General features: G+C 41.4%; 1 protein-coding gene across 1 annotated transcript in view; it reads left to right on the top strand.

Annotated features, from left to right (window-relative positions):
* The window catches only part of syt7a (synaptotagmin VIIa), a 304,956-nt gene that overhangs the window by 191,062 nt on the left and 88,295 nt on the right, over positions 1 to 25,599 (top strand). The window contains exons 5-7 of the mRNA XM_060914462.1: positions 7,645 to 7,812; positions 17,111 to 17,515; positions 23,402 to 23,518. Of these exons, the coding sequence (XP_060770445.1) occupies positions 7,645 to 7,812; positions 17,111 to 17,515; positions 23,402 to 23,518 (690 nt within the window). The remainder of the gene's footprint in view (positions 1 to 7,644; positions 7,813 to 17,110; positions 17,516 to 23,401; positions 23,519 to 25,599) is intronic.

Here is a 25,599-nt window from a genome sequence, read left to right as displayed (position 1 = left end):
TCAATTAATCACTGGAGGAAAGTTGTGTGAAGGGAGTTGAACCTGCTTATTACATGGTGGTGATTTCTTTCATCTGCTCAGTCTGTTCAACAAGAGGTGCTGTCTTAGAACATTTTCAGGTTTAAATCACACATGATACTCGAGAGGGATAAAAAACAGAAGGGGGGGGGAAGATGATGTGCAGATGTTTTGTCAATTGGCAAACAAAGTCGTGATGTTTTTTGACGCGTGCTATCTAGGGATCTGCTTCTTGTCTGCAAAATTGCCTGCATATACACTTTGCATCTCTGCCACATGTAAATGGGGCCAACATTATGCCTTATTGAAAGGAAAGCACTTTTGCTTCCTTAAAATGATTCTTCGATTCACTCTATACATTTAGTTAGTGACGCATTTGTAATGCACGCCGTATGAAGAGCGAATGAATACTGCGCTGCATTCTGCATGATCAGCGGAACTCTACTCGCTTGTTTTAGCTCTGAACTCTGACCGTCCTGCTTGTTCTGGCCTCACACACATTCTAACTTTTGACTTAATGCCACATCGTTCAGACTCCTCTCCATCCGCCATCTTAGAACACAGATCTGTAATTGAGTGTGGTCGAGCGCCCTCGTAAAGCCTGCAGGTTAGTGCTGCATCATCTTAATTTGCTCAGACGATGACAGGAGAGGAGTTGTGTGTAACTGCCCCTTGCTCCCTACAGCCCTGCCATGCTTCCCTGGCCCGTAAACTCTGGCCTCTGCCCCTTTCCCCTCCATGGGGTGTCGCCATGGAGACGGACAACCCTCTAATGTATGAGTCATAGTGACGAACTACCCTACTAGCACGTTGTCTGTTTATTTCTGTTATGCTTTCCCTTCCCTTCCCTTGATCCATCCCGCTGAGGGTTGACCGTTGCAGTGAACTCGTGATGTGGTAATGATGTGTCACAGCTCCTCCTCTCCTGCTCTGGCTCTGCCATGGCCACTTCCCTGGCCTTGTTCCCTCACCTTTTGTCTGTGTGTGTGTGTGTGTGTGTGTGTGTGTGTGTGTGTGTGTGTGTGCGCGCGTGTGCGTGTATACATGTTTGTGGTCTTGCTTATATTTAGTTAGCAACTCTTCCTATTTCCCATTTTCTCGTTTACCCCCATGCTCTTCTGTGTTTTGTGGTTTTGACCTATCTAACTGGTTCCTGGTTACTCAAAGTATGTTGCTTTATAAGTACAGTCCTTGTTCACTCCCCTCCCACATTGCCACTCCAGCTTTGTGATAAGGAGGTGAGCCCACACCTGCTTAATTCAGTCCAGGTTCCCTTCACGTCCTAAAGAACCGACTGTGCCAGGGGGAGCATTTAACTGTGCGAGCCTTATAGAGCACATTTCAAAAGCACCTGTCTGTCAAAACCTACTCAGTGGCTTTTAGGGGAACAAGCAAGAAAGGTTTCAGATGGAAATAAAGGAAACGTGACTGATGTGGGAGTTCTTGTCTCCCCAGTTTATCATGCCTTTCTATTAATTGGATATTCCAGTACTATATATAGGTGGTGTTTCTTAAAGAGAGGAGTGTGGAGGAGAATGTGGAGCTGGTTGGATTGAAAAGGTATGGGGAGAATCTGGACGACAGCATGAGAGCTACAGATTTGAGCAAAACCAGTGCTGGTTCATTTTGGCAGCCCATTTGTTGCTCTTTTAGAGGAGACATACACTGTTTAGTGTGTGTGTGTGTGTGTATATATATATATATATACGGTGTGTGTGTATATATATATATATATATATATATATATATATATATATATATATAAACCCCGATTCCAAAAAAGTTGGAACAAAGTACAAATTGTAAATGAAAACGGAATGCAATAATTTACAAATCTCAAAAACTGATATTGTATTCACAATAAAACATAGACAACATATCAAATGTCGAAAGTGAAACATTTTGAAATTTCATGCCAAATATTGGCTCATTTGAAATTTCATGACAGCAACACATCTCAAAAAAGTTGGGACGGGGCAATAAGAGGCTGGAAAAGTTAAAGGTACAAAAAAGGAACAGCTGGAGGACCAAATTGCAACTCATTAGGTCAATTGGCAATAGGTTATTAACATGACTGGGTATAAAAAGAGCATCTTGGAGTGGCAGCGGCTCTCAGAAGTAAAGATGGGAAGAGGATCACCAATCCCCCTAATTCTGCGCCGACAAATAGTGGAGCAATATCAGAAAGGAGTTCGACAGTGTAAAATTGCAAAGAGTTTGAACATATCATCATCTACAGTGCATAATATCATCAAAAGATTCAGAGAATCTGGAAGAATCTCTGTGCGTAAGGATCAAGGCCGGAAAACCATGCTGGGTGCCCGTGATCTTCGGGGCCTTAGACGGCACTGCATCACATACAGGCATGCTTCTGTATTGGAAATCACAAAATGGGCTCAGGAATATTTCCAGAGAACATTATCTGTGAACACAATTCACCGTGCCATCCTCCGTTGCCAGCTAAAACTCTATAGTTCAAAGAAGAAGCCGTATCTAAACATGATCCAGAAGCGCAGACGTCTTCTCTGGGCCAAGGCTCATTTAAAATGGACTGTGACAAAGTGAAAAACTGTTCTGTGGTCAGACGAATCAAAATTTGACGTTCTTTATGGAAATCAGGGACGTCATGTCATTTGGACTAAAGAAGAGAAGGACGACCCAAGTTGTTATCAGCGCTCAGTTCAGAAGCCTGCATCTCTGATGGTATGGGGTTGCATTAGTGCGTGTGGCATGGGCAGCTTACACATCTGGAAAGACACCATCAATGCTGAAAGGTATATCCAGGTTCTAGAGCAACATATGCTCCCATCCAGATGACGTCTCTTTCAGGGAAGACCTTGCATTTTCCAACATGACAATGCCAAACCACATACTGCATCAATTACAGCATCATGGCTGCGTAGAAGAAGGGTCCGGGTACTGAACTGGCCAGCCTGCAGTCCAGATCTTTCACCCATAGAAAACATTTGGCGCATCATAAAACGGAAGATACGACAAAAAAGACCTAAGACAGTTGAACAACTAGAATCCTGCATTAGACAAGAATGGGTTAACATTCCTATCCCTAAACTTGAGCAACTTGTCTCCTCAGTCCCCAGACGTTTACAGACTGTTGTAAAGAGAAAAGGGGATGTCTCACAGTGGTAAACATGGCCTTGTCCCAACTTTTTTGAGATGTGTTGTTGTCATGAAATTTAAAATCACCTAATTTTTCTATTTAAATGATACATTTTCTCAGTTTAAACATTTGATATGTGGGGGCATCGTGGTTCAGGTGGATAAGGCGCCATACCATAAATCCGGGGACCCGGGTTCGATTCTGACCCAAGGTCATTTCCCGATCCCTCCCCATCTCTCTCTCCCGCTCATTTCCTGTCTCTACACTGTCCTATCCAATAAAGGTGAAAAAAAGCCCCCCAAAAAATCTTTAAAAATTGATATGTCATCTATGTTCTATTCTGAATAAAATATGGAATTTTGAAACTTCCACATCATTTCATTCCATTTTTATTTACAATTTGTACTTTGTCCCAACGTTTTTGGAATCGGGGTTGTGTGTTTTATATATATATTAGTGCATCTCAAAAAATTAGAATATTGTGAAAAAGTTCAATATTTTCCATCAGTTATTTAAGAAAGTGAAAATGTTATATATTATAGACTCATTACACATAAACTAAAATGTTTCAAGCATTTTTCTATTTTAATTTTAATCAGTATGTCATACAGTACAAAAACATGAAAAAAAACCCCATCTCAAAATATTAGAATATTTCATTTTGAGTTTGAGTAAAACAGTATGAACACAGTGTATCTCTCGGTCTAGTTCAGTACACACAACCACAATCATGGGGAAGACTGCTGGCTTGACTGTTGTCCAGAAGATGATCACTGATGCCCTCCACAAGGAGGGTAAGCCACAAAAGGTCATTGCTGAAAAGGGTGGCTGGAAAAGGTGCACAAGCAACAGGGATGGCCGCAGTCTTGAGAGGATTGTCAAGAAAAGTTGATTCAAGAACTTGGGAGAGCTTCACAAGGAGTGGACTGAGGCTGGTGTCAGTGTATCAAGACCCATCACGAACAGACATCTTCAAGAAAGGGGATACAACTTTCGCATTCCTAATATCAAGCTACTCCTGAGCCAGAGACAATGTCAGAAGTGTCTTATCTGGGCTAAGGAGAGAAAGAAATGGACTGTTGCTCAGTGGTCCAAAGTCCTCTTTTCAGATGAAAGTACATTTTGCATTTAATTTGGAAATCACGGTTCTAGAGTCTGGAGGAAGAGTGGAGAGGCACAGAATCCAAGGTGTTTGAAGCCCAGTGTGAAGTTTCCACAGTCTGTGATGATTTGGGGTGCCATGTCATCTGCTGGTGTTGGTCCACTGTATTTTATCAAGTCCAAAGTCAACACAGCCATCTACCAGGAGATTTTAGAGCACTTCATGCTTCCATCTGCTGACGAGCTTTTTGGAGATGCTGATTTCCTTTTCCAGCAGGACTTAGCACCTACCCACAGTGCCAAAACTACTACCAAATGGTTTGTTGACCATGATATTACTGTGTTTGGCCAGCCAACTTGCCTGACCTGAACCCCATAGAGAATCTATGGGGTATTGTCAAGAGGAAGATGAGAAACACCCGACCCAAAAATACAGATACACTGAAGGCCACTATCAAAGCAACCTGGGCTTCAATAACACCTCAGCAGTGCCAAAGACTGATCACCTCCATGCTGCACCGCATTGATACAGTAATTCATGGTAAAGGAGCCCCAACCAAGTATTGAGTGTATAAATGAATATACTTTTCAGAAGTTGGACATTTCTGTATTGTAAATCCTTTTTTTGATTGATATTAGGGAATATTCTAATAATTTGAGATACTGGATTTCTGATTTTCATGAGCTATAAGCCATAATCATCAAAATTAAAACAAAAAAGGCTTTAAATATTTCACTTTACATGTAATGAATATAGAATAGGGGGCGGCACGGTGGTGTAGTGGTTAGCGCTGTCGCCTCACAGCAAGAAGGTCTGGGTTCGAGCCCCGTGGCCGGCGAGGGCCTTTCTGTGTGGAGTTTGCATGTTCTCCCCGTGTCCGCGTGGGTTTCCTCCAGGTGCTCCAGCTTCCCCCACAGTCCAAAGACATGCAGGTTAGGTTAACTGGTGGCTCTAAATTGACCGTAGGTGTGAGTGTGAATGGTTGTCTGTGTCTATGTGTCAGCTCTGTGATGACCTGGCGACTTGTCCAGGGTGTACCCCGCCTTTCACCCGTAGTCAGCTAGGATAGGCTCCAGCTTGCCTGCGACCCTGTAGAAGGATAAAGTGGCTAGAGATAATGAGATGAGATGAATATAGAATATATGAAAGTTTAACTTTTTTAATTAAATTATGAAAAAAATGAACTTTTGCATGGTATTCTAATTTTTTGAGATGCACTAGCATGTGTATATATATAAAATATACACACACATTGCCTGGGCAAAAAAAAAAAAAATCGTTGGATCGCCTTTTGCTTTGATTACGCTCCAGAGTCCAATCTTCATGCTCCCTAGCTAATTGAAGGCTTTTCTTCTGATTAGTCTCACAAATGGTTTTCTTATGGCCATACAGCTGTTTTGTGTCCCCATGTGAGTTCTCGATGCATTGCGCATGTGGAAATGCTCTTACTTTCACTACTGAACATAGCCGTGAGTTGTACTGTCTTTTTTTTTTTTCCCGATTTGACTTCACCGAGCGTTTGTAATCTCCGATCATGGTCAGTCAAGATCTTTTTCCAACCACATTTCTTCTGTGAAGTTGACAGTTCAGCACTATCCTTCCAGGTTTTAATAATGCGTTGGACAGTTCTTCACCCAATTCCAGTCATTTCAGTAATCTACTTAGTTGTTTTCTTTGATTGATCCAGTCCAATAATTTGACTCTTCTGAAACACAGTAACATCTTTTCCATGAGCACAGGATGCGTCTTCTGACATGTTTGTTTAAGAAATGAGAAGCTACTCACTGCATCAGTTCGGGTTAAAAGAACTGTTGCAGCTAAAACACATTAATCACAGCAGTAATTACCCAGTCAAAAATTCCTACGTATTTGCTTATTTAAATCCAAATGTTTTTTTTTTTTTGGCCAGGCACTTTTTCAGAGCATTTACCCTTCAGATAGAGTTTGGCTGCTGCTTAAGGCAGTAAGATTTTTTTGTTTGTGAGGAAATGTGTCTGTATAAGTCACTATGACTCATCCCATTTTGCGAGATCATTCAGCGTCAGGTTGATGTGGCTCCTTATTTATCTTATGTTACGTTATAGTTCCTTAAACTCCTGACGCACCTGATGGCTACTGTGGGCTGCAGTGTCATTTGCTTACAGAAGGAGTCTATAAAGTAACACTCTTAAAATCACCTTGGTGACTTTTTGTTTTTATGAGCAACGACAAGTAAAAGTCAAATTATTGCTTTAAGCTGGTTTTGCTCTGCTCTGCAGCTGCCACTCTCATATGCCCATAATCTTGTAATTGTAATTGCTTTCATAGTGTTGCTGCTGTTTGTGGAGAGATGTTGTTGCATTGTTTCTGTGCAGTTTACGACAAGGTATCCCTCATGGTGCCAAATGATGGCTGTATGACTAATAACCAATTGCAAATATGTTCATCTTAAAGGTATTTTTCATGTGTAATGAATGTTGTTGTTGAAACTAGGATTTTATGAATTCACACTATAAGTCAAAGATTGAAGTGGTGTGTTTAAACAGAATCACGTCTTCAGCATCACCAGAGGGTGCTGTAGTGCTAGGTTTTCCATCATCTTAGTTGTCACTGAATGCCATTCCTGTAACATTCACCAAAGCTGAGTACACACCACATTGGTACATTAGCGATAGTATCACATACACCACATACCGCCGTCGTTTTTAGTGCTGATGACATCAGACTCAGTAAGGCCCTCTAGTGACCAGCCTGTGCTGTCTGACAATTTCACTAATGGCATTAGCTACGAGCAGATCCTCGCTCTCACCTGCCCAAGCTTCATTAGCAGAGCAGCCCGAGCTGATATTCATTTCGCCTGTCATTATGCTGACACCTTTACAACAACACTGGGCGCTCAAATCCTCAGAGAGCTGCTCTTCTAGAAACCTGACTGGATGAAATCCACTAGAACAGTAATGCACTGAGGTTACAGCGAGGTAAGAACCCACAGCAATCAGGCTGTAGCTATAGGCGAGAGACGCTCTGAAATGAACAGCAGGTAAAAATATGATTCCAGTAGTAATTCACATCAGACCCATATGTTTCCCATGGTGCTGTAAGCAGAGTGTTGCCAGGCTTTCAGCATACACTGTGTGGACTGGAGATCTAATCAGTCAGTGCTGGATACTTTCAGACTGTGTGCTCAAATTCGACCAGCTAACTCCTACTTGCGTCACCTACTGTACCATTTCACATCACCCACCTGTTTGCACACATGCACTCTCAACCACTGAGGAGATAGTGAATATTTTTCCTACCTTCAAACCCTTTCGTTTACTGTAACCTTTCTCAATATCCCCTTTTCCTTTCTCTGTTTTACTGTTATTTCTCTATGTCTCAATCTCTCTGGTCACCCCACCCCCCACCCCTCAAACCTCATCCCCAGTGGCACGGTCCCTGGGGGGCAGAAGGGGTCTCTTGGTGGCCGTGGGGGGGATGGTGGGGGTCCCTCACGCAGTGACAGCGTGAAGAGCATGATGATGGGAGCCAGTAAAGCCGGCAGGTGGCAGATGGCGCAGGGCCGCACGCAGTCCGAGGATCTGAAGAACGGCAAGTGAGTCAAAACAAAAGAAAGACTGAAGGTGCTGGGGGAAGAGAAGGAGCGCAGAATAAACGGGATTCAGGAGAGTATAGTTTAAAAGATGAAGGTTAAGGGTGAGAATGAAAAATGGTGAGTACAAAGACAGACTTTGTAGGTTTCATTTAAACACCCAAAAGGAAAAGGATCAGAGAAGCAAGAGTGCAAGAGGGGTGGTGGCTCAGAGACACACGCACTGTTGAACAGGTCTGTGTGTGTGTGTGAGCGAGAAAGAGAGAAAGACTGAGAGGGGAAGAGATAAATTGAGTGTGTATTTGAAAAGGTTTTATGGGGAACATGCCTGTGTGTGGGTCCATGTTAAACGGACGAGTCGGGCTGCACACTAATAATAGAAGATGCATTACCGCGCTGACTCACTGTTTCATCGTACACACATAAGGAGCTGAATATCAGGCTATAATGTAACAAAACCGTGTGATCACAACTATTCTAATCCCATCCGGTAAGGCTGCCAACAACCTCAGCTCTTATAATGGCCTACTTATTATATTATTCTTGCTTTAGAGGAGCACCATTTAGCCTTTCTGCTCTTTCACCTAACGGCCATTAGTCCTACACAGTGGAGCACTTGAATGGCTTGATGCTCATGTCCACCAAGGCTTTAACAGCCTTCTAGAGCTGACAATTTGCAGCAAGACTTTTCAGCCTATTGTGAATCTGTGATTCGTCATATATATATATATATATATATATATATATATATATATATATATATATATATGTATACACAGTGCCTTGCAAAAGTATTCATCCTCCTTGGTGTTCGTCCTGTTTTGTCACATTACAAGCTGGATTTAAATGGATTTTTTGGAGCACTATTTGATTTACACAACATGCCCACCACTTTAAAGGTGCACATCGTTTTACTGTGACACAAACAATAATTAAGATAAAAAAAAACAGAAATCTGGAGGGTTTCCTCCAGAATTGCCCTGTATTTAGTGCCATCCATTTTCCTTCAGTCCTGACCAGCTTTCCTGTCCCTGCAGATGAAAAACATCCCCACAGCATGACGCTGCCACCACCATGCTTCACTGTAGGAATGGTGTTCTCAGGGTGTTGGGTTTGCACCACATATGGCATTTCCCATGATGGCCAAAAAGTTCAATTTTTGTCTCGTTTGACCAGAGAATCTTCTTCCATGTGTTTGGGGAGTCTGCTACATGCTGTTGGGCAAACTCCAAATGTGATTTTTTTAAGCATTGACTTTTTTCTGGCCACTCTTCCATAAAGCCCCGCTCTGTGGAGTGTACAGCTTAAAGTGGTCCTATGGACAGATACTCCCATCTCCACTGTGGATCTTTGCAGCTCCTTCAGTGTTATCTTTGGTATCTTTGTTGCATCTCTGATTAATGCCCTCCTTGCCCGGTCTGTGAGTTTAGGTGGGCGGCCTTCTCTTGTCAGGCTTGTAGTGGTGCCATATTCTTTCCATTTTGCTATAATGGATTTAATTATGCTCCGTGGGATATTCAAAGTTTGGGATATTTTTGATAACCCAACCCTGATCTATACTTCTCCACAACTTTGACCTGTTTGGAGGCTCCTTGGTTTTCATGTTGCTTGCTTAGTAATGTAGCAGAGTCAGGGTCCTTCCAGAACAGGTTGATTTATACAGACATCATGTGACAGATCATGTGACACTTTTATTGCACACAGGTGGATCTTAATCAACTAATTATGTGACTTATGAAGTGAATTAGTTGGACCAGCTCTTATTTAGGGGTTTCATACGAAAGGGAGTGAATACTTATGCACACTCCAGATTTCTGTTTTTTCATCTTAATTATTGTTTGTGTCACAATAAAAAAAAAAAAAAAGTGCACCTTTAACGTGGTAGGCATGTTGTATGGTGCTGATGCCCCAAAAATCCATTTTAACTCCAGCTTGTAATGCAGCAAAACATGAATACTTTTGCGACTGTATGTATGTAATATAAAAAAATATATATATATGTGTGTGTCTCACTCACACACACACACATTTGTGAAGGATTATCTCATTATCTCATTATCTCTAGCCGCTTTATCCTGTTCTACAGGGTCGCAGGCAAGCTGGAGCCTATCCCAGCTGACTACGGGCGAAAGGCGGGGTACACCCTGGACAAGTCGCCAGGTCATCACAGGGCTGACACATAGACACAGACAACCATTCACACTCACATTCACACCTACGCTCAATTTAGAGTCACCAGTTAACCTAACCTGTATGTCTTTGGATTGTGGGGGAAACCGGAGCACCCGGAGGAAACCCACGCGGACACGGGGAGAACATGCAAACTCCGCACAGAAAAGCCCTCGCCGGCAACGGGGCTTGAACCCGGACCTTCTTGCTGTGAGACGACAGCGCTAACCACTACACCACCGTGCCGCCCCGAGAGGAAGTCTTTCCAAAGATATTCTTATGTCGTTTTGCACAACCTTAAAACACTAAGCAGTACAGTAACACAGTATTTCATGTTGTATAAATTTTTCCTTATGGGTTCTTGCATCCATAAGCAACCAAACCAACTCAAATTCATTAGTAACAGATCACCACAAAATCTTCCGATTAAAAAAAAAAAAGTTCAAAATACAAAAGGACACATTAAATAGATTTATAGTATGTTATCAATGCCGTTGACTTGAAAGCTGTGAAATACAATGGTGTATTTGGGCCATTGAAGGTTAAAAAAAAATTATAATGAGGAGCTGTGAGAGGGTAATAATCTTTCAAGAACGTTCCCAAGATTAAAGTCATAAAATTGTGAGGGGGGAAAACAAACAAACTCGGATATTGTCTGAGACAACAATCACATGCTTCCTGGTTGCAGTGCATTCTGGGAAGTTTAGCTGAAAATCTCTTCTTGCTTTATTCTTTTATGTTGTGAGATTGAGTACAAAAGACTCCTTTTTCTGTAGCTCTCGGCTCAGGCATGGCATCTGTGGCGTAAAGACATTGATCAGACCTTGCAAAGTGAAGTGATCTGGTTTTTTGACAAAAAAACAAACAAAAAACATTATTTTTTTCAAGGTTTCTCTTGTAAATTTGTATCTTTTTAATGTCAGAATTTTTTAAATTGCAAGTTTATGACTTAATAATCTCAGAGAATATCCTTTTTTTCTCATAAATGTATGACTTTAATCTTGGAAATTGAATTTTTTTCCCTCGGAATATTACCTTCTCCATCAGCTTTGTTTGTTTGTTTGTTTGTTTGTTTACCTACCTGCCTACCTACAATGGCCCTAATATGCTGACATAGTGGGGGCAAAAAAGTGGGTTCCCCCCCAAATTATAACATCTTAGTATGGGCAATTTTTCTAATATTTTGATAACCCTTTATTTTAAGAAAGGGAAAAAAAGACTTAATAAGGCTTGAATTTGATGCATTTAAAAGGTTTATTCACTATGGATTAGCTTTTATTCATAATGACTTTTGTTGCTGCATAACTAGACATCTGTTGAGTAAACATCTGTTGTGTTAATAGTGTGATAAACACTTTAATAAAGCCTTGTTACAAAATATTGAACAAGAATTAATAACAGAAATGTCCATGTTAGACCTTGAGGCTCTAGGCATTTAACTGATTTTTTTTTTTGATTGATTTAAGAGCTATTAAAATTTGAGTAAGTCAATAATACTTTGTGTTCTATATTCTGACAGAGACAATTAGTTATTGAAAATGTATTACTTTCTAGTCCCCAATTAGTGATAACTAACACGTTTTCAATAAACTGCAGTCACTTGATACAACCTAGAGTCTACAGTTTTAACTTGGACAAGTCTAGTAAGACGTGAATTTAAGTTCAATAGCTCAGTAGTTTGTATCACAAAGGCTACGTTCACACTGCAGGCTGAAGTGACTCAAATCCGATCTTTTCGCCCATATGTGACCTGTATCCGGTCTTTTATTGACAATATGAATGACACAGATCCGATTTTTTCAAATCCGACCCAGGCCGTTTGGATATGTGGTCCTAATTAGGGCCCAAGCCCGAATGGGCGAAGGCCCTATTGTTCTTGTAAGAGTTCACTATTCTTCTTCTTCTTCTTCTTCTTCTTCTTTATTTTTCTCCGCTGTTGGGCCATTTTCGGGGCGCTTGCCATGGGCGAAAACGCACGAAATTTGGCACCAGTTCCGAGAATTGCCACCGCTACTCAGAACCAAAAGCCCAAACTTGGCCGGGGCTCAGGGCCTCTATAGCGCCCCCTAAGTCGTTGTGATTTTGGCCTCCCGCATTAAGGTGCCTGGTTGCCATATAGTTTGTAGTAGTGGCATGCCATTTGGTACGCATATGTATCTCACTAAGCCGGACAAAAATGTAATGCCAATGCATTAGCCACGCCCAACAGGAAGTGAGGTAATTTCACTTTTGTGCGAAATGCATGGCCACAAAGGCGGCGCAACTCCTCCTAGACCGTTCATGGGAATGTCACCAAAATTGATACACATCATCTACAGACATGGCTGACAAAAGTTACTAAATACGTTTCACGTAGGATCAACCGTTCAGAAGTTATACGTCAATCAATTTTCACTTCAAAATTTTACATGCTTAAAAATTCATAACAAATCTTCTAATTGCTCAAAACTGCTCATACTTCACACGCAAATCACTCATTGGGCTTCTGACATGCTACCCAGTTTCTGTGATATTTTGCCACTGGGGGCGCTATTTTTGGGCAAAAATTCCAGTCTTTCCTCAAATTTGATCAAACATCACGGCCACCCTCTTACTACCTCCCATGTCATGTATACCACATTTTGGGAATTTTCGTCCATGGGGGGCGCTGTTTTTGGCCGACGCAATTGCTCCAAAACGGGTTTTTGGTAAATAATTCCATAATGCTTTTCCTTCACACCACTACCTTGTGATAGTACGTTGCTGTTGCAGACACTTATTTTTCCATCTCATCATCGCTCATGTACAGCATAGCGCCACCTACTGACATGGGAAAAACCAAAAAATTTATTCTTCTAAAATCTATATCTCATCTTCTATTTACTCAATTGTCATCAAACTTCATACGCAAACTCTTCATAGCTCACCTGACATATACGCCAAATTTTGTGCACTTTCGCCCCTGGGGGTGCTGGTTATAGCAGAAATGATATTGCAGCTTCTGATTTGTCAAACTTGGCAAGCAAACTCTTTACAAGACCCTTATTGGGGCGCTTGCCATGGTCGACTACGCTCGAAATTTTGCCCCTTTTTCTTGGACTGCCACCGCTACTGAGAACCATTATTATTAGGCCCCGAGCACCGTTCAGTGCGAGACCCTATTGTTGCCATGTGTCCAATTCTGTGCTTTGTCGCCATTGTGGGTGTAATGTCTCTTGCCAAAGAAGCTGTGGAAGGTTTTTCGCGGGGACGCATGCCCCCGCCCCCCTTGCCCGCTGGCGCGAGGGCCCGTCGAGGCCGCTTGCGGCTTTAATTCCGATTTCTATCCGCTCTTTTCATATGCGACTTCAATCTGAACCGCCAGGTCGCATTCATCCGACTTACACGTCATCAACAATCCACAAACGTCACTATTCTGCGCTGAAGTAGGCGGCGGGTCTCTTAAAAAAAGTTACAACAACATGGCGCATAATCACGGGCGCAGATAGAGGGGGGGACTCGTCCCACCCAGATTTAAATTCACCTCGCTCGGTCCCCCCCACTTATAGGGAGGAAAAAACGTCTATGCTGTCTTTCTTTGCATAAGGCAAACCTCACGGAAAAATCAAAAGACTAATTACCATTCGGTTTATTGAGGTGCACAGCAGTGTATACATAGTTGCAACAACTCACATAAAACAAAACAAAGACTGATATTCGGTTGGTTGAGCGGCGCAGACTGCACAGGTTGCGAGCTCGAGCTTGGTTGCTATGGTAACCCGCAACAAGTTTGACAGGCATATCGGGGTTGGGGTTGGTTTGCTGGCAGCTTTGTCCCCCCAGTTTTTTGTCCCCCCCCAGTTCAAAAAACGTATCTGCGCCCCTGCGCATGACATCAATGCGAGGGACGCTTCGGGCTGTGAAGGTTCTGAATCTTCTCAATGGAAGGACGCAGAGGTTAGGGAGCTGATTTCCATTTGGGGGGATACAGCTATTCAAGCTAGATTGGATGGGTCATACCGCAACCGGGCGGTTTTACTTCCGTAAACACTGGCCATGCTCACTGCGTGTGATGTCGTCGTATCCTGCAATGCGCATGCGGAACACTTTTAGGTCGCTTTTCGTTCATACTGAGGATCACATACAAGTCATATATATTTGTTAATGTGAACGACCTCATAAAAAAATCGGATTTCACAAAAAAATCGGAATTGAGCATTAAGCCTTGCAGTGTGAACGTAGCGATAGTGTTAACAAAATGTTTATTGAAGATGATCGCAACTAATAATGCAATTATTCACAGATGTCTAGTTCTGCAGCCGTACAGGTCATTACGACTAAACGCGTACATGTAGTGCATCGTCTAATTTGAGCTTTATTCAGAAATAACAGGAAATCAATTAATTGTGCTTCTTTATAGGAATAAGTGCTGAAAATTAGAAGTTTGAAATGAGTCAAAGGTCCAGAAATAAGAATATATTTGGTTTATTTTACTGGATATATTTGATTACATTCAAGATATGTTCACTTGATCTTTTTTGCATTGTACTGACAGAATTAACTACTGCATTTAGACTCTGATTCTAACAGAGTTTCTTTTAAATAGGTTTTCCCTTCTTTTTTCAGTACAGGGAAATGTTTTGATGATGAACTGATTGATAATCAGACACACATAGTAACAGTCAAAAGTTTGTACACCCCTACTCATTCATAGGTTTTTCTGTATTTTGTGTATTTTCTACATTGTAGAACAATACTGAAGACATCAAAACTATGAAATAACATGGAACATGTATGTGGTAAAAAAAAAAAAAACAGTGTTAAAAATAAAACAAAATATGCTTCATAGTTTAGATTCTTCAAAGTAGCCAGCGTTTCCCTTGATGACGCTTTGCACGCTATTGGCATTATCTTAACCAGCTTCATGAGGGAATCACCTGGAATGCTTTTCCATTAACAGGTGCCTCGTCAAAAGTTAATTAGTTTGATTTCTTGCCTTCTTAATGCGTTTGAGATCAAACAGTAAATAATAACAATACAGTAAATAACCCTGTTCCACAACTGTAGTAATCCATATTATGTCAAGAAGCGCTCAACGAAGTAAAGAGACACGATATCAATCATTACTTTAAGACATGAAGTGTCTTTTAATTAATAAAAATAAAGAAAAACCATTGAATAAGAAGGTGTGTCCAAACTTTTGACTAGTGCCGTACGTTAAATATGCAGTAGATAGAGACGAGGTAGGAGTATTTGTGATGAGGTAGGTGGTGTAGTAATATTAATTAAGCCTTGAAGCAGTTGGCGATAGGACAGCATGAGTAAGTGGTACAGGTTTCTGCAGCAGTAGAGCAATGGCACTGGTTTGAGTTGTTGAGAGTTGTGATAAACGGCAGCGGTAACGGGGAGAGAAAGAATATTTCAGTACTGGTTATGTTTAGACTTGTAATGGATGACGTCTGAGCTGTAGAGTGTCACACACCAGGTGCTTAATTTAAGTTCGTTTCTCACCCCCATCTCGCACCTCCTCTCTTCTGGCACCTAACTCCCTCTTTCATGCATTCTCTCCATCTCACTTTCCTCTGGTCTCACTGTGCGCACACGCACTCCTCCCCTCCTCGGTTCAGTCTCTCTCTTTCTCCCTCTCCACCCTCTTCACTCTGTAATTGGATTCTATTTTCAGGCAGCTATATGTGTCTGTCTCTTGTGTTTGTGTCTCACACCCCATTTCTCTCTCTCTCTCTCTCTCTCTGTCTCGTTCCCTCTTTCTCCCTCGACTGTCCTTGTATTGCCCTGTATTGTGTCATTACTTGTCACCATTTAAGTCATTTCTGACAGCCCAGTAGTTTCCTGTATAGAATGCATTTTTGAAGGGGGGAAAAACCCCAGCTCTACCATTCAGTGTTTATTTTCAGTTGGATGCAGCTGGATGCTCAGCTGTCCAGCAGTTTGGTGTGCACCAGCTGTTTGTCTTGAACTGTGCCGGCGGCTGCCGCTTGTCAGCTTTTTCATGCTTAACTGAAGTTTGAAGTTCTCCTGTAAGTTTGACACAGTTTTTGAACGGCTGCTGATGGAGAACAGAGAGAAAATAAGGCTAATAAGAGATGAGTGAGTGACAGGGGGAGGTGAGTAAGAAAGAGTGACGTTTCCACAAAGAAAGATAAGAAAGGCGATTGGTTGGTGTAGGATTTTTGAGGACTGAGGTAGTGTATAAGACCTGGGACAGATGAAAAAGGAAGTGACAGAGAGGTTATATCAAAGAAAGGAGATGTCTTTGGATTTGTTTGGTAGAGACTGAAGGAATAAGTGAAGATAAGATGGGCATCCCTCATCAAGCCAAAAAGCAGTCGCCTGGAAGAATCAGCACTGGTCGCTTGGCACCACACACGCCTCGACACACGCGCTCAGGGCAGACGCGACATACTCCACGTGCCGCTCAGCCTCGGACGGTGACGCCCCGGAAGCAGGCTGCACACACTTCACAGGGACACGCACACGGTCATGCGCACTTGCACTCACACTCGCACCGCTCACTGTCTGCTCAAGGCGGTCCGACTCGGCCCGGGAACGGACACACACACATGCACAGTTACACACACCTGTCGGCTCATGCTGACCAAGGTGGCTGTAACCTCTTCTGCTACTTGTGTTACTGTGCCTACTGCCTTGGCCTGATGGTCCTTTCATTCTGTCTTCTCCTCTTCCTCTCTCCTCCTTCACCTCGCTCTCACTCTCACCTTGCATCTCCTCAACCTCCCTCCACCTCCCCTCACCCTGACGAGTTCATTTCTATGCCTTTGTCATCCTTATCATCTCTTGCTGTTCCTTTCTGCCCCCATCCGGCTCTCAACTTCTCCTCCTCCAATCTCTCTACCTTCTTTCCTTTCACTCCTCTTCTCTCCTCCACTGGCTCTCTTTCCCTGCTTCATCCGGATTCAAATGATTTTCTGTTCAATCTCACCTCTCCTCTCCCTCCATGCCCCTCCACTCAATCCCACACCTCTCCCGGTTCCTCCACTTCATCTCCCAACTCCCAACATGGCTCTTCCTCTTCTTCATCCCGCCCCTTTATGTTGGTCCCTCCGTCTCTGCTGCTCCTGCCCCGCCCATCACTGTGTCGCTCTCGCCCTTCCTCTTCTCGCTCACTCCCCTCCCTCCTGCTTTGCCCACCCAGTTTCACAGACCCTGCCCTCTCATCTCTGGAGCACATCCCCTTGACAGGCGCCACGCCCCGCCCCAGGACGCTACTGAGGCAGCAAAGCCTCCAGCAGCCTCTCATCCAACCTCCAGCCTCAGGCCTCGGTGCCCGTCCAGCCATCTCACAGAGCTTGGGTCAGCTCCATCCTCAACCTGGAGGAGGGGGTGGAGGGGCAGGGCCGGGTGGAGGGGGAGGAGCGACATCTACGGCTCAGCGTGGAGGAACAGGGACTCGAGCTGCTAGAGGCAGCACAGCAGGGGGCGGAGCTTCACGCTATAGGTCAGGAGGCACAGGGAGCCGGGTCTTGAGGGGGAACCCGGGCAGCTGGGACTACATGATGAGCCAGATCAAGAACCGTGGCCTGGATGTCAAGTCCTTCCTGTGAGTCACTTCCTGTCTGGGCTTTCTCCCGTGCATGACCATGTCACCATGTTTGCACTGCTTGTCTTGGTCCAGCTTTGTGACTACTCTCAATTGTTTTACCTGAGGTTCAGCAAAGCGCATGTAGGCAACTAAACAGCACTTCAACTGCTTTACCTTTAAACTGTTGCAGTTTTCGATATAGTACTAAATGGGAACTGGAAGTTTCTGACCTCAGAGTAGGAAAAAATCTATTTTAACAGATCTCCAACTCATAATACCAATTCTTGGAGTTTAAGCTTCTCAAGAGTTTTGACTTCTCTATTTCTGGGATGCAGTTTCTGCATATAGCTGCACCAATAATAGCATGTTTAATTCTTAGAAACAGCATTTTTTTTAAGTTTCTCTGTGTATAGTATCATCCAGAGGATAATGGGATAACTGAAAGGTTAATTAAAGATACTGTGTGTTTTTTTTTTTTTTTGTGCTGTTAATGATTAATTACAATTATTCTACTCTAAATTAATATGGAGAACGAAACAAAGAACTTTTCTGTGATTATTTGAGATTTATTTTTTAAATATCAGCACAGAAGCCAAACACTAAATTATACTCTCTGAGGTGGGAAATCTGAAAATACCAAGTTCCCAGTTGTGAAAGCTACATACAGTAATCGCTCACAGCAGACAGTATGGAGATGGAGAAAGCTCAAAATTTGGGTCTAAATGTCTCAAGTGGCTCAGAATAAGAGTCCATTTCCAACATCAGCGTCCTCCAAATAGATTTGGAAAGCACATTCCTGAAAATATGGAACGCAAAACCTGATTTTCAGTCTTCCATTTGATGACATTGAGCATGTTACGCTTCCTCCTGTTCTCACATCATAGCCTTGGAGCGTGTCTGTCTCTCCATCTGTCTGACTCTTGAGATCTGCATGAAGCTGTATTTTGACCTGGTGAATATTGCTCCCATCCTTCATAACCACTGCCTGTCTGGTCAACATTAATCTTTAATCTCGAGACATAGCTTGTATTTTCATAACGCTGGAATATTGCTCTCATTCTCCTAGTCTCTGTGGGTTTGTGTGTGTGTATGAGGACAGCATTAGTATGAGTGTGTACCCATGTGTGGTATACTTGGTACAAGTATAACTCTATTAAATTCAATTTATACTTTTCAATCAAATGATTTTATTTCTTTCATGTTTATTTTCCACTCTGTGTTGTTCTTTTAAAGTTGGCTTAGTCCTGTCCACCAGAATGCATTCTTTAATAGCCAAATGCTCTGTGTTTTATATCAGCGTTTAAATATCATATTTATGGTTCTGAATGATGGCCTTTTTTTTTTTTTTTTTTTTTACTTTGACACATGGTTTAAAATCACACACAGGTAGCAGATCTGAAAATACTCACGTTTCACCGTAAATGAAAATAAATAAGACGTATCGTGACGATGATGTATTCCATGACGCCGAACAGGAATTTCAATCCATTTAACTCCAAACAAAAGGCATTTGCAGCTGTCTTTTCTGTTCCACTCCCCCAACATATGGTCATGTTGTGACATGTAGTTAATTGAATTATTATGGATATTTGCTTTGGAATGAGGGCAGTATGCCAGAGTAGGGCTGTAATTTGCACTGAATATTTAAATAGCACAGGGATAAGATAAACGAGCAAGTGCCTTCACACACTGCTAGGCAGATTGTTTTTCTTATATCGGTAGAGTTTAAAAGCATTATTGCATTAATTTTGATGTGAATGGTTTTCATCACTAAATATTTATGACAGGAGAGCAGAAGCAAGTCTAGTGCAAGATGTTTTTTGCCGCATTAGACTTGTGAAATGTGGTCCAATATCTTGCCATGGCCTCTCTGGTGTCATTGCACTTGTTTGATGGATGTGTCAGGGACTTTACGAGCACTGATGATGTATTTAATGATTAGAAATGAGAGCGTCTTCGATTTCTCTGCAATGTGTGCTGTTACGTTCCCAAGTGGCGCGACAGGAAATTATGTTCCCTGTTGTTGGGAAATCTTGGCACGTTTGGATTCTGATGATGTCAAAATTAGCAAAATTAGCCGTGCTTTCTGGGTGGAAGGGATGGCGTTGTCTATCAAAGCTACACCAAACAATTGTCTTTGAGCTAATATACAGTATGCAGGAGAGAGCAGTTAGCGGGATCAGCTGCCCTGTGATCTCACATACAGTAAGCAGAAGTTTGGAAAGACATGACTGCTGATTTCAGAGGAATCACATGATGTTCATCCTCCCTGGTTGGTAGTTATCATGGGATAAAGAAGAGTTATATAATGGGTGGGAATCTGAAGTTAGGGATAAAAATAAATAAATACAACACTGCTGCCTAATAATATTCTGAAATCATGTAAGATACTTAAACCTTTCATTCACAGCATCCACATGGATCGCTAATTTTAGACAGTTTTTCGGAAAATATAAGACACAAATCATCTCACTTGAGATCCTGATTTTTTTTTCCTTCTTAAGTCTCTCAGCTATTTTCCATTTTAAATGCAGCATGTGTCTGGTACAATCTTTCTACACAAAATCCTAAATTAAGTTAAAAAAAAAAAAGTTTATGTACAGCACCAGTCAAAAGTTTGGACACAGCTACTTATTCATAGGTTTTTCTGTATTTTGACTGTTTTCTACACTGTAGAACAATACTGAAGACATCAGCACTATGAAATAACATATGGAACGTAAATGGACTTATGTAGTAAACAAAAAAGTGTTTAAAAAACAACAACTACTACTGTGTTTCATATTTTGGATTCTTCAAAGTAGCTACCATTTCCCTTGATGACGCTTTGCACACTATCGGCATTATCTTAACCAGCTTCATTCATGAGGGAGTCACCTAGAATGCTTTTCAATTAACAGGTGGCTCGTCAAAAGTTAATTAGTGCAATCTCTTGCCTTCTTAAATGTGTTTGAGATCAAACAGTAAATAATAATAATACAGTAAATAGCCCTATTCCACAACTGTAGTAATCCATATTATGCCAAGAAGCGCTCAACTAAGTAACGAGAAACGACATCCATCATTACTTTAAGACATGGTGTCTTTTAATTAATAAAAATAAAGAAAAAAACATTGAATTGGGTATATTCTAGATAGACAGACAGATAGTGGTAGACTTTACTGAACATTTTATTTTATTTTTTAAGCAGTTAGATATTTTGAATGTAGATATTTTGGAGAAATCAGTTGCATCATTGCACCAGTGTTAAATTCTGTATTGTTTTTATATGTAAGCATTTTGCACGGTTTTTTTTTTTTAAGATTTTGAAGGCCTTGAAAATAATAATTTTAACATATAAATGTTTTTGACTTTTTTTAATTTTAGATGTAGTGTTTTATCTTATTTTTTAAACTCCTGGTATTCTTCCACAGGGTAATTTGTATATGTAAATACTTAAATTATTTTAATTTATCTAGAAGTTTTCCTCTATTTCTTTTCTCTGTTTATCTGTAATGATGCTGCTGGAATCTTAATTTCCCTGAGAGAACCCTCCCAAAGGGATCAATAAAGTTTTATCTAATCTAATCTCTAATCTAATCCATTTACTTTGTAATGTAAGTGAGATGTAGAAAAAGTCCAAATTCATGAAGACTCTGAAGAGTCTGGATATATTTTTCAAAATAATGTATGCATGAAAGGTTTATGATTAATATTTCTTAAATATTCACATTTAATCATATTTTGCTTCATATATTGGACTTCACTCAAGCATGTAACACAGTAACACGTTGTGCAGGTCCAACGGGTGAAGTCTGTTTCCTTTTTTCCCCCTTCTTATCATAATCACTTTCTGTAGTTAGTGAATCGCTCCATAATCATTATGAATAACTGAATAATATATTCGAACCTTTAGGAGGTTCAAGGTAATTTTCTTCTCTAATGTTCTTTTCTTTGCTCAAAAGCAAGATACTACGTTTTTGTATGTCTATAAATGTATGCATGTATTTATATTTTTCATTTGTTATGTATTGGTGTACTGTATGAATGTGTATCATGGTGTGTGTGTGTGTGTGTGTGTGTGTGTGTGTGTGTGTGTGTGTTTTGGTTATGTGGATGTATAACATTGTCTGTAACAGGTCAAATGCAGGGGTTAAGCTCCTGGCTGCAGACTCATGTAAAGCCCGGCACATTGATCTTCTGTCTGCAGCCTCATTACACCCACAATAGATAGTAACTGCAGGGAGAGAGAGAGAGAGAGAGAGAGGAGAAATCTTGGAATATGCTTTAAAATGTATGTGCATTTAAATAGATTTGAATATTGGTGCCAATTTAAAAAAAAAGGTGAATGGAAAGAACTAAGTGTTAAATAGTGACAGCTAGTATTGGTTATTTCTCTATTAATAGAACATGACTGACAATACATATTTGACAACAATTGGCCCTAGACAGAAGATTGATCATGTGCATTATGTGTAGGTGGCATTTCAAACACAGGCTGTTGGAAAGAGAGCAGCTCATTTATTTTACAATTCTTTCCTCTCCACAGTCAAGCGTATAACTGTCCAAACAAGGAGGAGACTCGCATTCACAACCTGTTTTGGAAACTGACACACAGAGAGAGAGAGAGAGAGAGAGAGACAGACAAACAAGGATTATTGAGGGTTCTTGCTCTGTAATCAGTGTGAAGTGTTGGCATTGTTAGCAGCCTATTATAGCAGTCTGTCTATTTGTACTGAGACTAAAAACTCCCAACGCTGTTTTGTCTACACTTTGTGTGCGTGCGTGTCTGTGTATGGGTGTTTTTGTGTGATCATATGATGTGTTCGTGGCTCTTTCTAAGGAATCTGTCACTTTTTTTTTTAAGGGCATTATGATATGGAAGGTAAAAATAGGCAGTGAGTATCAGAACAGAGGGATGCCCAGGAGAGCAGGAGCAAGACATGAAAATGGACAGATGGTTTTTCAGAAAGACAGAATGCAATTTAGAGAGAGAGAGAGATGCGAGGGATAAATGTCATATGGGGGGCTTAAATGTTTGGGAGGAGAGTGGGCTTACGATCAGAAAGTTAAAGAGTGAGCGAGTCACAGGCACAGATAATGGAAGAGACCGAAAAGTGGAAAAGCTGTTGAAAAAAGGTGAGACTGGAGGGATTCTGAAGAGGGCAAGCTCAGACAAGAGGCGGCTACAAGAAAATGGAATGGAAATTAAGGATGGAAAGAAAGGGTGAGGAAAAATAAGAGGAAGACGACGATAGAAAACGCGATGACCCAGAAAGCAGTGGTACACCCTAGGCACCTTGGTCTGGCCTGACTCTCAAATAGAAACAATTAGTCCAGATCTTTCTAATGAGGCACAATTAAATCCGCACTCTGCAGGGAGGGGGAGTGGGGGGGGGGGGGTGAGAGATGGATGGAAGAGATAGAGAGCAGGAGACAGCAATTAAGTGATGGGCAGGGTGATAAAACAGGGGATAGGTGATTCCTAGGAGTCAGAGATTACATAAATAAAATGAAAGCTGTGTGTGTGCATGTGTACTGGGGCTCTTTGAAAAGGAACTGACTGAAACACACATCTGCTTGATTTCACTCAATGTTCTATTAAAAACCATTGAAGGATGGGATGTAATATCCAGTCAGAGCTTGATCTCTGGATACAGGGAGCTTGAAATGCACTGGCACAGTCATAGTTTTGTGTTATTTTGGCTCTGTTTTCTGTTCCAAAAACAGATACTGTATGTTCTTTTACTTTTGGAGCTCGATGTACTGTAGCCCTATAGGAATCTCAGCCGTGCTGTTTTGCTGGCTATCATACTGCTTCTTTTTATATTGCCTATTCTTACTTCCTACTATATTTCCTGTTTCTCTCAAAAAAAAAAACCCAAAACCTCCATCTACTGTCTTCCCTATTTTGTCACGGGAAGGGAAGGGAAGATGGTGGTTCTGTCGTTGGCGATTGGATTGGCTGAGCAGGATGATTTTGCCAATCTACCTGACCTACAGGAGGTACCACCCAGTCAAGAAACCCCTGCTGACAAGAGGTACTGGCATGTGTGTGAGTGAGTGACAGCATGTGAGTATGTACATGAACGTGCATGTGTGCATGACAGGCTTTTTTGGAATGTAACAATAATAAAGTGTCAGTATATAGCTGATGTGATTTGGATGGTGGATTGTGCGCGAGTGTATAAGCACTAGGAAATGAAAGACATTACCTGTAGCCTGTTTGATACATTGCATATTAGATACAATTTGAACAGTAGGAAAGTTCATTCTGGCAAGAGAGAGGCTTTTACATGCACTTAACCAACCCACACTGTATTGCATGACACCAGTGGCTTTCTGCATCATTAAAGGTGCTACGTGTACGATTGTTCAGGACTTGGAACAATTTTCACATTGTCACACCACCGAAAGAAGAAGGTGAGCAGGTTACGATGTAATGAGCAGGCAAAAAACAAAGCCCAAGATCACAGAAATGAAGATATAATGAATTCTTGGTATATTGTGACCACTGGAGCAGGAGGTATCCTGAAAGAGTGACATAAAATGTGAATAAAATGTCAAGATGCGTGAGTAATGTCCAATCAAATCAATCCGTCTTTATCTTTTTACAGTTTTGCGGTGTGTTGACATTTTCATAATGATGAAAGTGATTTTTTTGCTATAATTGGCTGCCTGCTACAAGTTAGAGCAGATGTGTTTTCTGGCTTCTTGTGCACTCTTATAAATTAGCCTAAGATTGAAGTAAATTCAACTGATGAAACTACTGGTAATGTGGAAAGATTATGCTGCTCAGTCTGTTTTTCTTTATTAAACTGCAACATGTTCAAGTGAGTCTGAATGACCGATATAGACTGGTACCAAAATCCAGAATTGAGACACCCAAAGGCATTTTTGAGACAAAGTTGGCAAACAGTCTTATTTTGTCAATTTGGGTGTGCCGAATTCAAATCTGCAATATGCCGAGCTCTATCTGACCTCTGTTGACCTCTAGAGGTCATTGAACTTTGGGCCTGTAAACATCTCAGCTGAACCCAGTTTCTCAGCTTTCTAAGGAATGAAATGTACTAAAATGATTAATGAAGTTAGCAAATGGCCTTGTTTGTTAAATGTTTGGGTGCTGAATTCATTTTTCATTTGTAAATCGGCATATGACCTCTGATAACCTCAAGGTCATTAAACTTGGCCTATAGGCCTATGCATTTAACGGCATTTTTAAACTGACTTTACTCCCCCAAAAAGAATATGAACAGACAAAAAACAAATAGAAAGGAACAAATACAACATTAAATGCCAGTCCATGTACATGTGACTTACTTTTCACAATGAGAATGCCTAGGCGATCACCTTACATAACATTGCATTACATTTAGCGGTTATTGTTTATACAAAGCTACTGAAAAAAGGACAGATTCAGCAGCATACAAAATGTGGGGGCATACAGGGTATACAGGTTAATCAGGGTTAGTATATATGAGTTTTTTTCTTTGTTGTTTGTTTTTTGTAAAGGCTTTACCCTGTTTAAAACAAAACAAACAACAAAGAAAAAAACTCTCATATATACTAACCCTGATTAACCTGTATACCCTGTATGCCCCCACATTTTGTATGCTGCTGAATCTGTCCTTTTTTCAGTAGCTTTGTATAAACAACTAGACCGGACAATTCCCCGGGGGAAATTGTGAGAGGATGCAGTGCGCGAAGCAATCCGGTCACGCATGTTTGCTGGCCGTGAATGTGTGACCTGCTATGAAGCTACAATGCCATGATTTATGTGTGTGCTTGAGACAGCAGCCCCCTCCCCCCTCTCTGCTCCCTCACTGGCCCCAGTCGGCATGGCGACGGGCCTGAGCAGGAGCGTTAAGACACACACACAAGATTTTGTCAGGTGTCTGCTGTTTTTTGCTCAGGAGCAGGCCTCGAACAACGACGAATAACTCAAAAATGAAAGCAGCTATTCACAAAATTCTTTCACAGTGAACGCTAGAAGGGTCTCCTGAATAAACTGATGTAATTTTTTGTCTGTAGTGTTAAAAATGAGGACACTAGAGCGAGTTAAAAATGAGTGACTTTTCTGTCACGTTTATAATGGGTGTCAGTGAGGCCTCTCGGCTGCACT

This window comes from Neoarius graeffei, chromosome 2 (genome assembly GCF_027579695.1).
Source record: "Neoarius graeffei isolate fNeoGra1 chromosome 2, fNeoGra1.pri, whole genome shotgun sequence".
In the NCBI taxonomy this organism is placed as follows: domain Eukaryota; kingdom Metazoa; phylum Chordata; class Actinopteri; order Siluriformes; family Ariidae; genus Neoarius; species Neoarius graeffei.
This window is presented reverse-complemented; position numbering and strand designations above follow the sequence as displayed.